Source organism: Symphalangus syndactylus, chromosome 23, assembly GCF_028878055.3.
Source record: "Symphalangus syndactylus isolate Jambi chromosome 23, NHGRI_mSymSyn1-v2.1_pri, whole genome shotgun sequence".
NCBI lineage: Eukaryota > Metazoa > Chordata > Mammalia > Primates > Hylobatidae > Symphalangus > Symphalangus syndactylus.
This window is the reverse complement of record NC_072445.2, coordinates 68530288-68545732: the sequence shown is the minus strand read 5'-3', so window position 1 is coordinate 68545732 and position 15445 is coordinate 68530288. Positions and strand designations below refer to the sequence as shown.

Genomic DNA, 15445 nt, shown 5'->3' with positions numbered 1-15445 from the left:
AAAAATAATGTCTCCCTCAAAGCAAAGGCTGGGCAGGATTATTAGTTCCCTTATAAAAAGTTGGGGTTTCCCAATCTCAGATTTTCTCAACTGTGGTGCATACCCACTGCATGGGCAACATCCACCTAGACCCACCCAGCCACCGTGTTGCCCACATGGTCTTTGAGGGGCAAGAAAACACTATACAAACAGAGCTGTCACAAACACGAAGTTCATACTGCCTGCTGACCCAGGAGTGCTGTGTCTTCTGCCATCCTCCGTGGAATTTTAGGAAGCTAACTTGTTAGCCTGCAAGTAAGGTAGAATCTCAGGCCTCCCACAATTCTTGACAAACAGGGTTTCTGCTGTCTTTCTCCTTGACTGGGTTTACTCCAACAGGCATATATGCCACACTTGCATTTTCTCCTGCACGTCTCTTGCAACAAAGCTTCCATTTTGAAGGATTCCACTGTAAACTACAATAAATATGTTTATCAATATTGATCGCCAAAAAATACTACTGGTGTCTGCATATACTTGCAAAATTCCAATTCGTCATTTTTAAAGAACAGATATAAAAATATAGTTCGAATAAAGCAATAGTAAAAATCTAACTTCTTTTGTGAAAAGTTATAGAAATACAGTACCCTTCTAAGAAACATAGAAAAATCATGTTTTGATTTTAAAAGATTTCTAAAAGTGCCAATTAGAGGCTTTTTCACTCACCATTAAGGAACATATTTTTGTTAAACATGATCAAGCAATTCATTTCACATTACAATCAAACCCAATGCTCAAGCATAATATATATATAATACAACCAAGCTTTGGTGGTTCATTTTCCCAAGTGTAATTAGTCGGTATAAAGAAATATTTTCTATAAATCCCTAGTAAATACCTTTATTTTTTCACTCTTAAGTTTAAAATAACTTAGTATGAAGATCTGAGAAAGGATTCCCCAAAAATCACATGTGGCAAATTGTTTAAAACGCACAGTATGAACAGTCTGAAACAAATGAGGTAAATACCCTTCGGCCAAGAATGTCACTGCATATAAAATCATCTAACCTCAAGTCTACGTAACTCAATTCTACATAAGCAATTGCCAAAATAATATCCTGGAAAGCTGAGTCATTTCAATGAGTAAATTTATATAAACAATTGGGTTACTACTTATGGTAAGTCACAAGAGTTTGGCAGGAAAATTGCTTACTGGCTTGCCAAAGACTAGGTTTGGCACATTGGTGCCCCACTGCCAAGAACATTACTGAAAATCAGCTTTCTATCCTATAGGATTACCTTTCAGACATGTTTTACTCACTCATTTCCTATGTGTTAAGCTTATATAGGAATGGTTAAGGCAACTGAGCACCTTACTTCCGGAAATGTGGGATTCCCAAAATTCCTCAAGAAAGGAAGAAAAGCACGAGAAATTGTAAATCGGAAGTATCTTTTCTTTTCTTTTTTTTTTTTTTGTGACAAAGTCTCACTCTGTCACCCAGGCTGGAGTACAGTGGTATGATCTCGGCTCACTGCAAGCTCTGCCTCCCAGGTTCAAGCGATTCTCCTGCCTCAGCCTCCCGAGTACCTGAGATTCCAGGTGCCCACCACCATGCCTGGCAAATTTTTGTATTTTTAGTAGAGACGGGGTTTCTCCAGGTTGGCCAGGGTAGTCTTGAACTCCTGGCCTCAGGTGATCCATCCACCTTGTCCTCCCAAAGTGTTGGGATTACAGGCATGAGCCACCGCGCCCCACCTGGAAGTATCTTTAACAAGGTTTTGGCATTAGGAAATGCAAATAATCAACAAATAAATAAAGGAGAAAGAAAGGAGAAAACTGAAATATACTAAGAATAGCCTGGTTAACATCAATCATGAAACTAAAGGGAAAGTGTTAGTTTTCATGCCTTCTAAGTAAGAGTTACAGAAAGTTCTGGGAGACAGGGAAGTAGACCGGCTAACGGTACAGCGCAGCAGCATGGCCACCTTTAGGACTTGCCCACTCTACGGCAGCCACCTCTGACCACCTTTAAGTCATTTTTAAGACAAAGAGGCCAGGTGCAGTGGCTCACACCTGTATTATCAGCACTTGGGAGGCCAAGACCAGAGGATCACTTGAGGCCAGGAGTTCACGACTAGCCTGGTCAGCTGGTGAGATACTGTCTCTACAAAAAAAAAAAAAAAAAAATAGTAAAAAATCAGTCAGCCTTGGTGGTAGCTACCAGGGAGGCTGAGGCAGGAGGATCACCTGAGCCCAGGAGTTCAAGGCTGCAGTGAGCTATGATTGCACCACTGCAATTCAAACTCCAGAGGAACAAAACAATTCACTGTCTTCCCCCAGAAAACTGATTTTCCTTCCCAGTGATTGCATTTCTGGCCATACTATTACCATCCAATCTGTCGTCAAAATGCGTTTGCATCCTTGATCTCATTATCCTCATCCTTTTACTATTCTCATTCATCCTACATACCCCTAACTGCATTCCCAAGCACTTCTCCATCCTTCTCTCATTCCTTCCCATTGTGAGAACTTATACATAATAAATAAGAACTATCACTTCATAAACAATACATGCCAGCAACAGTGGTAGGCCTTATTATAATATAATCATTATTTGTAATCCACACATCAATTTGTGATGTGGGCATAATTAACTCCATTTTTCTACCCAAGAAAAACCCAAGAATTTAAAACTCCTTCCTCTATCCTAATTTCCCTGCTTTGATCATTACACATTACATGCATGTACCAAAATATCACACATACCCCATAAATACGTACAATTATTATGTACCAGTTAAAAAAAAATCGTTCCTCATCAAAAAGTCAATTCATTCATTTGATATGTCCTACAAAGATGGACAGCTCCAAGTTTTCACTCTATCCTTACAAATTCTGACAACATACAACTCATATGAATTTCTTCTTAGTTTACAAACTTAATTTCAAATTCAGTAAAATTAATAGTTCATTGGTTTCATTTAAAAAATATTATCCTGGCCGGGCACGGTGGCTCACGCCTATAATCCCAGCACTTTGGGAGGCCGAGGTGGGCGGATGATTTGAGGCCAAGAGTTCAAGACCAGCCTGGCCAACGTGGCAAAACCCCAACTCTACTAAAAACACAAAAATTAGCTGGGCGTGGTAGCGCACGCCTGTAATCCCAGCTACTCAGGAGGCTGAGGCACAAGAATCACTTGAACCAGGGACACGGAGGTTGCAGTGAGTGACATCATACCACCACTGCACTCCAGCCTAGGCAACAGAGTAAGACTCTGTCTCAAAAAAAAAAAAAAAAAAATTCCAATTGGCTTTATGTCTAAAACTGAAACTACTGCACTGCTGCTTAAATATAAAGATAGTTGTATAATTTCTCTATTGTACACATAATCATAAGTCAGCATGTAAACCAAGCATCACACTACTGTAGACTAGGAGCAGACCTTAGATCCCTAAGAATAACCAGGTAACCCTTTCACTTGACAAGTTAAGAAAAACACTCAAAAACTGTAAGGCTATACAATTAATTGGTATCAAAACCCAACCTCTGATTCCCAGTCCAGAGCTCTTTCAATTAATCACATGTAACAGTCTTTGATTAAGCAGGACAGTACTCAAGACATCTCTCTCACCTCCAATAATGCCAGACCTTTTTTTTTTTTTTTTTTTTTTGAGATGGTGTCTTGCTCTGTCGCCCAGGCTGGAGTGCAGTGGCACAATCTCAGCTCACTGCAAGCTCTGCCTCCTGGGTTCACCCCATTCTCCTGCCTCAGCCTCCCGAGCAGCTGAGACTATAGGCAACCGCCCCCATGCCCAGCTAATTTTTTGTATTTTTAGTAGAGACAGGGTTTCACTATGTTAGCCAGGATGGTATCGATCTCCTGACCTCGTGATCCGGAGATTTAGGAGGCCCGCCTCAGCCTCCCAAACTGCTAGGACCACAGGTGTGAGCCACCACGCCCAGCCCAACAATACCAAACCTTTTATTCCAGGACTGCAAATCCCAGCAAGGAAGATTTAGAATGGAAGTCACTGCCTATAATCCTCTTATATGAGAAGATAAGACCAGCTCCCAGATCTGCTTTGCACAGTCTTGAAAGACTCACTGGACATTAAATCTGTTGGCCTCCCAGTACTTTATAGCCTCATGGTTGATTCCAAATACTACAGAACTTTCTGCTTCTAGATAATAGATTCCCCATGCAAAGCAAGGCTAAATAGTAATACCTCCCACATTCAACTTCCTTTCCTAAAAGTCAAGAAATCTTTTATTATCCTGTTAACACTGTGGAGGGAAGGTCCATTCCAATAATGAGGCAAAGGCCACTACTATGTGCAGACTTATTTCCTACTTGATAAGAATTACTCTTCCAACCTGGCAGAAAAGATAAGTGACTTACCCAAAGCCAGTGCAGTTCAGAAAGGGCTAAGCAGTAATTCAAACACCTGTGATCCCAGCTACTCAGGAGGCTAAGGCACGAGAATCACTTGAACCTGGAAGGTAGAGGTTGCAGTAAACCGAGATCGCACCACTGCACTCCAGCCTGGACAACAGAGTAAGACTCTGTCTCAAAAAAAAAAAAAAGAAAAAGAAAAAGAAAAAGAAAACCACCTCATAGAAGCTCTCTGTTGCTTCAACAAATATACTTTGAACAAAATGCAATGCACTTTCAACAGTACCTGGCACAAACTAAATGCTCAATACTTAATTATTTTAATCTACCATAATTATAACTATCACCAACATCATACCACTAGACTATTAATGTCATAAGGAAGATGGTAATTCAGTCTGTTGCATTTGCTGTTCAAAGTGCATTACTGTAGAACTGGTAGAGAAAAGGGAAACAGATCAGAAAAATTTTTCAAATCTACAACCTGGCCATGTGATAGTGAAAGAAACAGCGCTTTTCAGTAAAGAAAACCAATGGTGCTGGGGAGCAATCACTTGCTAAAGAGGTTGGCATGGATAAAAGGGAGCCAGGTGCTAATAGTCAGAACAATGGGAAAAGACCCTGAAGGCATCTCAGACATCTTTGAGGCTGCCTCTCCCATCGGAGGCCCAGAGACCTAGGAGGACAGCATGGTTTGGGGAGACAGGCCCAGGGCACAGCTGGCCTGGAACACCTCAAGGAGTCCTGGAACGTCCTACATGCTGCTCCAACATCCTGGCTAATGCAGTCACAGAATGTCTACCCAATGACTGTACAACCATTGTATCTTGGAAAAAAATAATTTGTTTTTGGTTTTACAGGCTCATAGCTAGAAGGAACTTGCTTTGAGTCTCAGACTTTGAACCTTTAAGTTGGTGCTGGAACAAGTTAAGAATTTTAGGGACTATTGGAATTGTATTTTGCATGAGAAGGATGATTGTATTTTGCATGTGAGAAGGATGAGATCTGGGGGGTCAGGGGTGGAATGCCATGGTTTGGATGTGTGACCCCTCCAAATCTCACACTGAAATTTAATCCCCAATGTTGGAGGTGGGAACTAATAGGAGGTGTTTTGGTCATGGAAGTAGATCCCTCATGAAGGCTTGGTGCCATCCTCACAGTAATGAGTGACTCCTCACTCTATTAGTTCCCGCTAGAGCTGGTTGTTAAAAAGAGCCTGGCACTCCACCCCCCACCCCACCCCTTGCTTCCTCTCTCACCATGTAATCTCTGCATACACCAGCTCCATGAGTGGAAGCCTAAAGCTTTCAGCAGAAGCAGATGCTGGTGCCATGCTTCTTGTACAGCCTTCAGAACCATGAGCCAAATAAACCTCTTTTCTTTATAAATTACCCAGTCTCAGGTATTCCTTTATAGCAACACAAACGGATGAAGACAACTTTCATATCTCTGTATCTGCGGCACCATCAAAACAAGCCTTGGACACCGCAGACATGCAGTGAAGATGTGTTCTGCTAATGGAAAAAGTAAGTCAACAGTTTTGAAACCCCACTAGATGAAGCCATGTGGGAGGTAATAGGCTGAAAATGAGATTTCTATCTTAAAGTAGTTTATAATCTCAAGACCAAAGATATGTAAATTACTTATACAATTAACAGGGACTGCATACATGTAAATACAGAGGAAGTTCCTGGAATGGCTGCATTTGTCAGGATTAGGCTGAGAACACTGAGGCTCAAGGTAAAAGGAATAAGAATTGTGAGGCCATTCAGCCACAAATAATTACTCCAAAGAGGTACAAGGCAACAGTATTCAAAAAACAGCAAGAACATCTCCAAGAGTGCAGTAAAGAACAGCATCATTGGCCAATGGGGGTGAGCTTTCAAGAGTGGCTGGCAGAGGGCCTGGAGACAGCAATGCAAAGCCAGAGCCTGAGCTTCTTTAAAGCCTATTTAATAAGGTTCCCACTTTGGAAAAGGAGTGTGTCAAGAATCGATGGGAGGGGAAGGCTAGAATAAGAAGCCTGACAATACATACTAGAGATACACAGCAGCCAGGACACCCTGGCTGTCTGCACTATTCTCAAGAGGGAATTTGGGACAACCCATTTAAGAGCCCATCTTGGCACAAATGCCATGACAGCCCTAAGTGCCAGAGCAGTGGCATTTGAATCTGAAATCTCTTCTTAGAGTAAAACTATTTCTCTCTGTCCCATAAGGCTTACCACAGTCTGTATAACAAAATGACTTAGAGCAACTGCTGAGATCTGCGTTCGGATCTCAGTTCTGACACTCATCAGATGTACGGCCTCAGGGAACATACTTAATCTTACTTAGCCAGGGATAAATGGGGATAATTATTATACCTGTCTCTTAGGTAGGGATATACAAAATGCTGAGCAGAGTGAATAGCTCAGTAAGTTCTCGGCCAGTATTATTAAGAAAACGTAGAATAAGGTATGGATTTTCAGACCCCTTGCATTAATACCACAGTGCTCCAGAGATCCTTGATACTCAAGTTGGGAGTCACTGTCCTGGAATACAAATAAAAAACATAGAAGAGCAGTAAATTCCATCTGCAAGTGTTTATGTGGTAGCTACAGAACTTAGCACTACGCTAGGGGTACAGAAGCCAGTGCAACACCAAATGAGGAGACAAGGCACAGAGCAGATGCTGAAGGGAGAAAGAAACACGGGCAGAGATTCAAACCAGCCTGAAAGCCGTGAAATGAGGAACCAACAAATTCTGGTCAGGGAGTGGTCTGCTGAGTGTGGTGCTACAGGTAGACTCCCACGACTGGCTGCAGGACAAACTAGAGTGGGCGCCCACTTCCATACCTTCCTGGCCACTCAGTTCCAGCCAAATGACTACTCCTGAAAGTAAAAATTAGGTTCCATTTCCAATCTGCACTGATTCATACTGCTGGTCATGTAAATTGGTATAGGCCACACCAACACAGCACATTAACATCTTAACTAATTTCCCGACAATACTAAAAATCTCTACTTTCCAGAGATTAGGTAAACTTGGTAAACATTTGAGCTTCAGGTCCAGTCTGACAAAATGGAAAAAAGGGAATCATCTGCAGAAAGGTCCCAGCATTAGAAAACAAAGAGAAGGGGGAGGACAGTATGTAGGCCTGTCTTGCTGCCTCAATTCAAGGATTCAATTTCTCAACCTCAGATCCTTGCCCTCTTACTAATTTTCAAACTCAGATCCACCTCTTACTAGTTTTCAAACTCTTGTCTATTATGATTACCTTAAGCAAAGCAAGATGCATGAATAACCAGCAGTAAATCAGGTATTCAATACTTGAAATTGTGTAATATTCTGTGACTGTGCATCTGGCCAATTTCAACTTCTCCTTCTACTTTTTTTTTTTTTTTTTTTTTTTGAGGCAGGATCTCACTCTCTTGCCCCAGGCTGGAGTACAGTGGTGCCATCACTGCTCACTGCAGCAGCCTCAAACTCCTCGACTCAAGTGATCCCCCTGCCTCAGCCTCCTGAGTAGCTAGCACTACAGATGAGCACCAACACGCCTGCCTCATTTTTTTTTATTTTTTTGTAGAGACAACGTCTCCATATGTTGCCCAGGCTGGTCTCAAACTCCTGGCCTCACCTCAAGCAATCCTCCCGCCTCTGCACACCGAAGTGCTGAGATTTCAGGTATGAGCCTTTGCCTCCTGCCCACTTAGCCTTTTCTAACACTAGAGAACTTTGAGAGTGGTTTCAGTACCAACTGGACACTTTCCAGCGGTTTAACCTCAGGCAAATCAAACTCCCATGCCTCAGTTTCCACATCTATAGAGATAATAAAAGTACCTCTTCAAAGCGTTTGTTATGAGAACTAAATGAGTTAATATTAGTCAAGCGACTGGAACATATTAGACACAATATGTATTAGCCATTCTCATCTTCATTTCAGTGTTATATTGGCCACCACCCAGAGGTACCCAGGGGTACACACATCACATTCTTTCTCCAGCAATATGTGGGCAAGATTACTTCATGACCACTGAATCTAAAACAGCACAGCTTGATAAGGCACAGCGGTCGGATCCCACCTATTGCAACACCTCTAAGAGACGACTCTCACAAACCAGCCATGCTTAGCCTGAGACATTCCGAAGACCTCCTCTTGATTACCTTACTCGAGGAACTTATTCCTTTGGAAATGGAACTAGCCTCACTTTTGGACCAGTGTGTCTCGGATACACTTCCAAATGTGTGAACCTGAATCTCAGAAGTTGGTGTGATTTTAAAAAGTTTTTTAAGTTCTTTTTCCTAAACATGTCCTAGTGGGTGACTCCACGGCGTTACTTTCTTACATGTTCTCTTTTCTATCTGGAAATCCGGTGACAGGGGAGGAAACCAGCAAAGCACCCTTTCTCCTGCTTCCTAAACATTAGCAGGTAAGCGCCCCTTGAGCTGAGACACATCAAGAAGACCTCACCCGCAAGTTCATTGATCACCCGTTCTTTTCCCTTTCCGGCACTAGCAGCTGCGAAGCATGAAATGGGCTTGGAGGAAGAGACACTGCGGTCACCTGAGGGGCAGGTGAGAGCGGGCGGTCCTGCCCGGGTGTGAGGGCGACACCCCGCGCGGCACACACGCTCACAGCCCCCAGAGGAAGACCAGGGACACTCGATGCATCCAGCACGCCCCACACGCAACTCACGAACTGCACAGTACCTTCCGTCCACCTCCCGGCAGCAGACCCCTTCCGGGACGCCGAGAGGGCTGTTCCTGGAGACACCGCAGCCCGCGAGTAGCGGCGCGTAGGGAGAGCACGCGTGCCCAGGCTGCCTCGGCCGGCGCGCCCCCGCCCCCGCACTCACCTGGCCTGTGATACCGGTGATGAGCGCCACGTTCCTGGGCTTGCCCATCTCGCCGTCCCCGGAGCCCCGGGCGCTGGGGCAGCTTGCCGGTGCGTGTGCCATGTCCCGCGGCGGGCGTGCGGTCGGCGGCAGGGCGGAGCGCGGCAGAGGGCAGGCGCGGTGCCGGCAGGAACGCGGGGGTGTGCGGCACGAAGCGCCTCTCCAGGCTGCGGGCGGGGAGGGAGAGCGCACCGCGCGACCGGCCGCCACGGTCTGACAGGGGCGCACGGGAGGCCGCGCGGGGAGGGCCGGGGGCGGGCCGAGCCGGCCTAGGCGGGACCGATGGGCCAAGCAGCGGGGCTGCGGCCTGACTGGCGCCGCGTCATCCGCGTCAGCCGGCGACGCTGTGGCAGGCCCCGCCCCTCCGCCGACGGCCACCGCGCGAGAGGGGCGGGGCCTGCCGCCGCCGCCGCCTCAGGGAAGAGGAAGGAGGCGGCGGCTTGGCGTCCCGCCTCTCGCCTGGCTGGCTATGGGGGGCCTGGACGCAGTGGCCTCCCGAATCTCCCAGGAATCCTAATGTCGCCCGAGGATGCTAGGAGGAACACTGAGCCGACCTCTCCGTTAGGCTGAAGGTCTGAATTTTCAAACCCAGGGGTCACAGGGCCGGGGTCATCGACTTTGATAAATAATTCCTGGAAACCTGTTGCAGTGCCCTTTGAGAAGCCTGGTTTATGGTACCTGAAGGGCACTAGCGTTACGAGACCCCTAAACGGGGGTCACAGATGTGGGAGTGACTAATTAGGCTGGCTCTCGCTCTTCTGGCCTTTCCTGGGGCTGGGAACCAGTAACGAGGTTCCAAATAGCTGAATTCAAAGTTTTCTGTTCTGAGGACTGGCAGTCCCTAGCCCCCACCCGCATGCGCATAAGGAAATGTTGAAAAGACTGCCCGGGTCAGTAAACCTGGACGTAGCAAATTTCAAAGAAAGTAATTCAAACACAGGTGGGGTCCTGGCTTATATCTGTTGGATTTGGCTGCCATTTGGCAGCTGTTCGTTGGACAGGGAGAGGAGAGGAGGTGACTCAGAGCCGGGAGTTCAGCAGGTGTGTGTGCCTAAGCAGCTGGCTGCAATCCAGGGCACAGACGGAAACTTCCCGGTCTCCATTGCTCTGCTTCTCTGTCCATATTCCTCTCCCTAATCGATAACCTCAGATCATCATTTCAAATCACAGAGTTACTACGGCTGTGCCCAGTATAACATGCAAGAGTATGTATAGCAGACCTGGAACCCCCAAATCAGAAAAGCTCAGGATTACATTTAAAACCTCCCTCTCCCGCTCCGCGAAGTTTGTTAGGAATATTTCTTAGCTTTATATAGACTGGTCTGGTTTCACACCTGGCCTCTCCTCTGCGTTCTATGAGGAGAATGGCTCAACAAACATCTGCTGCGCCAGGAGGATGCTGCCTCTGAGCGATGAAGAGACCCTGAAGCTGAGGAGAGGGAACACTTCCATTGAGAGGAACATGCTATAAGCTAGAAATGTCTGTGAAATATACGGGAATATGCTAAAACTATATTCATTTTCATGTAAATACGCTTTAAATTAATGCATGAACCAATTATTTAACATTTTCCTTAAAAAATCACTGAGCAAGCCGGGCGCGGTGGCTCACGCCTGTAATCCCAGCACTTTGGGAAGTTGCGGCAGGTGGATCACCTGAGGTCAGGAGTTCGAGACCAGCCTGACCAACATGGTGAAAACCCGTCTCTACTAAAAATACGAAAAATTAGCCAGGCGTGGTGGTGGGCACCTGTAGTCCCAGCTACTCTGGAGGCTGAGGCAGGAGAATGACTTGAACCCGGGAGGCAGAGGTTGCAGTGAGCTGAGATCTTGCCGTTGCACTCCAGCCTGGGCAGGAAGAGCAAAACTCCGTTTCAAAAAAAAAAAAAAATCACTGAGCAAAACTGATACTTATGGGAGATATGACACATTTATCCTGTAGTTTTGAGACCTCCTATCACACAAACACTGGAAGTTGACACCAGTCAATTTCCTGTCACACCACCAAACACCTGCCCTAGAAGTGTGTGACAGTAGAAGAAATAATGGAAGTAAAATCAACATGATTAGGGCCTGAAAATATTTACAAAATGATGGGAAATGGTAGGTCAGAGGAAGCTTGAAGAATAAAGGCTGTTTCTCTAGAAAACTTCTGAAGACAGGTGGTAGGTCTGCTACGGCAGCATACCATCCATAGGGTGACAAACGATAGAAATGTATTTCCTCGCAGTTCTGGAGACTGGAAGTTTAGGATCAAGGGCTGATTTCTTCTGAGGCCCCTCTCCTTTGCTTGTAGCCAGCTGTCTTCATGTTCACGTGGCGTTCTCTCTGTATGTGTGTCTGTGTCCAAACTTCCTATTCTTATAAGAACACTAGTTACATTTGATTAGGGCCCACCTTAATGACCTTATTTCCAAATACAGTCACATTTTGAGCTACTAAGGGTTAAGACATCAATATATTAACTGGGGGAGGGACAAAAATTCAACCCATAATTGACAGCTAGAGGGAAAAAGAGATTTTTTTTTTTAACTGTTTTTGGGCTCGGAGGGAGGAGGTTGGTAGTGGAGGTTGTTGTCATTTTCCCAGTAGCATTAGGGCAACTTGAACAAAGTCGGCACAGGGTCTGGGGCAGCATAAGAAGATTACATTAACTAGAAGTAAAGCTACCAGCTGTAGTGGAAAGCTCTAAGGGTGATGGCTCAGTTGTGTTTTCCTCTAACACAGCGGTTCTCATCCCTGGGTGATTTTGCCCCCAGGGGACATTTGACAATGTCCGATGACATTTTTGATTGTCACAAATGGAGTTGTGCTATAGGTATATAATGAGTAGAAGTTAAGTATTTCGCTCACCATCTGCAGTGCACAGGATGCCCCCACAACAAAGATTTTTCTAGCCCAAAATGTCAATAGTGCTGAGGCTGAGTAACCCTTCTCCAGGAGGCCAGTGAGAGATGTAAACAGGCGGGTGGTTTAACTGACAGACACTGGCTATACTATACAGTGACTTCATGGTATGTCAGAAGAAGCAAATACATTTGATAGCTAGTTGTTGATGCTGACACCTTTACTCACAAACTTGGCTAATCTCCAAAAACATACTAGCTGCTGAGGGTATAGCAGTAGAGGAGAAATAATCTTCATGGGGCCATAATCTAAAAGGGATATGATATTGAATCATTTTGTGACTTTTCATAACATTTTCATATTTGTTTTTACATGATACAAAATATGGAGAGAAGAGTGAGGTCTCCAACTCCAAGTTCTCTAATTGGATAAAAGTCAATCATTCTATACAAGACTAAATATGTGGAATAACATTTTTCACATCTTTCTTTCCCATCTCTTGCCACTGAGTACATGCCAGTTATTCAAGAATGATTCTCCTGCATTCCCTTTAAAATTCTCACTTCTCTACTTTTTTAAACATTTCTTTCCTTTGCTTCTCACCTGGAACATTTGCCAATCTTCTTTCTCAGATTGCACAAACCATGATAATGGCCAGCATGGATGGAGGGAGCGTGTGAGATGTGCGGGGCAGTGTGCTACGTCTCAGCCAACTCTAGGAGGTAAGTGTGTTTGCTGTGGTAAAATATATATTTGGTCTTCATTTCCATTTTCCTGGCATGCAATTTCTAAAATGCTTAGAATCACCAAAGTGATGTATTTTGTAGGGCAATGAGTGAGTTCACTGTTGGCTGGCAGCCCTTAGGTGGCTTCAGGGTGGAAACTGGTCATTGTAAAGACCAAGGCAGGATTAGAGGGCTGGGACTTTCAGCCCCATCCCCTAACCTCCAGGGTGGAGAGAGAAGCTGATGGTTAAGTTGATAACCAATGGCCAATGATTTAATCAATCATGCCTACGTAATGAAGCCTCCATAAAAACCCAAAAAGGACCATGTGCGGAGAGTTCTAGATAGTTGAACACGTGGAGGTTCATGGAGGGTGACGCTTCAGGGTGGGCACCAAAGCTCCAAGCTCCTCCTGTACCTTGCCCTGTACATCTCTTCATCTGCATCCTTTGTCATATTCTTTATAGTAAACTGGTAATCCTGAGGAAGGGATTCCCTGAATTCTGTGAGCCACTCTTTCAGATTAATAAACCTAAGAAGGGGGTCATGTGAACCCCAATTTTTAGCCAGTCAGAAGCACGGGTAAAATAACCTGGGGCTTGCAATTGGCATCAGAAGTTGGCCGGGGCACAGTACTGGGGACTGAGCCCTTGACCTGTGGGATCTGATGCTATCTCCAAGGAGACAGTGTCAGAGTTGAATGGAATTGAAGGGCACCCAGCTGGTGTCCCCTATAGAATTGATTGCCTGCTTGTGGGTGGGAAGAAATCCCTTGCATACTTGGTCACAGAAGTCTTCTCTGTTGATTGGTGTTGTGTTAGAGCAGGGGAAAAACAATTTGAGTTTTTCCACACTCAGTATGATAATGATCTTTATTTCATAGAGTCAGAAACTAAGGATTGGAAACATTAATAAACTTGCCCAAGGCCACATAGCTAGTGGCTGGTTATGGTAGATATTATACTCATTCAACTCCCATTCCATATTCTCTTTGGAAAAATTAGACTGCTAAAAGCCACACGTTCCAGACCATTTTGCATCTCATATATAGGAAGCAAATTGAGCTTTGTCAATTAGATGTGTTCCTGCTCAGTCTGGCAGGTGGAAGTGAAACAGAAGCCATCCTTCTGCTTTCTGGTCCAACTGACATGAGGATTAATGGCAGTTAGAATCCAAGTTTGGGTCTAGTCAACATTTTCGTAGGCATGAGAGCCACTTGGGTTGGGGGAGCAGCATGGCAGCAGGAGTGGTTTTCTGAATTCTGGCCTTCAGCTATGGCGGTAATGTCCTGACATCAACAACTGAAGACCCTCCGAGTTCTCTTCCTGTCTCATAAATATTTTTTTCAACTGATAATTGTAGATTCAAATGTATTTTTAAGAAATAATACAGCGAGCGACATGGTCATGTCTTCAAATATTATAGAGCAATAGCACAAGCAGCATATTGGCATTGATAGAATTCACCAATCTCATTCAGATTTCCTCAGTTTTTGTACTCATCTGTGCAAGAGTATGTATATTTACTTGTATACCGTTTGGTTTGGTTTGTTTTGTCTGAGACAAGGTCTCACTCTATCATCCAGGCTCACTTGCAGCCTCAACCTCCTGGGCTCAAGCCGTCCTCCTGCCTCAGCCTCCTATGTAGCTGGGACCACAGGTATACACCACTGTGTCCGGCTAATTTGCTTATTTTTAGTAGAAACGAGGTCTCACTTTTGCCAAGGCTGGTCTTCAGCTCCTGGGCTCAATTGATCCTCCCTCCTTGGCCACCCACAGAGCTGGGATTACAAGCATGAGCCACCATGCCCAGCTATTTTATTTATTTATTTATTTATTTATTTATTTATTTATTTATTTATTTATTTTGAGTAGAGACAGGAGTCTCACTTTGTTGCCGAGACTGGTCTCGAACTCTTGGGCTCAAGCAACCCTCCTGCCTTGGCCTCCCACGGGGCTGGGATTACAGGCATGAGCCACCATGTCTGGCCTACTTCTATACAGTTTTATTGCGTGTATATATTCATGCATCCACCACCACCATCAAGATTCCAAAACCACCAGGACACCTCATGTTACCCCTTTATAGCTGCACCACCTCCCTCCCACCCCCATCCCTAACCCCTTGAAAACACAAATCTGTCCTCTATTTTTAAAATTTTGTCCTTTCAAAATGTATTATAGGCCGAGTGCAGTGGTTCACGCCTATAATCCCAGCACTTTGGGAGACAAAGTCTGGAGAATTGGTTGCACCCAGGAGTTTGAGACCAGCCTGAGCAACATAGCGAGACCCCAGCTCAACAAAAAATAAAAACTAGCCAGGCATGGTGGCATGTGCCTCTGGTCCCAGCTACTTGGGAGGCTGGAACCTCATTTGATCCCAGGAGATTGAGGCTGCAATGAGCCATGATCGCACCACTGCACTCCAGCCTGAGTGACGGAGCAAGGCCTTGTCTCAATTTTTTTTAAGTATTATAAATGAATAATCTTTTGAAATGTGCTTTTGTCATGCAAGTTTCCTGGAGATTCATCGTTCAAGATGTTGTGTGTATGGATAGTTTATTTATTTATTTAGTTAGTTATTTTTGAGAGAGAGTCTTGCTCTGTCGCCCAGGCTTGGAGT

At 44.8% G+C, this 15445-nt stretch overlaps 1 protein-coding gene and 1 long non-coding RNA gene across 16 annotated transcripts in view; one reads left to right on the top strand and one right to left on the bottom strand.

Annotated features, from left to right (window-relative positions):
• GMDS (GDP-mannose 4,6-dehydratase) overlaps positions 1 to 9617 on the bottom strand; it is a 629847-nt gene extending 620230 nt beyond the window's left edge. The window contains exon 1 of one of the 3 annotated variants that reach the window (XM_055263596.2): positions 9213 to 9617. In XM_055263596.2, coding sequence (XP_055119571.1) covers positions 9213 to 9314 — 102 coding nt within the window. In that variant the 5' untranslated portion in view covers positions 9315 to 9617. Of the gene's footprint in view, positions 1 to 8827; positions 9055 to 9212 lie in introns of those variants that run through there. The other 2 variants (XM_055263598.2, XM_055263597.2) reach the window with 2 other exon arrangements.
• Positions 9618 to 9650: 33 nt separating this feature from the next.
• LOC129473263 (uncharacterized) overlaps positions 9651 to 15445 on the top strand; it is a 264435-nt gene continuing 258640 nt past the window's right edge. For 10 of the 13 annotated variants that reach the window (XR_010119217.1, XR_010119225.1, XR_008654227.2 and 7 more), the window contains exons 1-2: positions 9657 to 9823; positions 12731 to 12820. This is a non-coding gene — a long non-coding RNA (uncharacterized lncRNA). Of the gene's footprint in view, positions 9824 to 12730; positions 12821 to 15445 lie in introns of all 13 variants that reach the window. The other 3 variants (XR_008654224.2, XR_010119218.1, XR_010119219.1) reach the window with 2 other exon arrangements.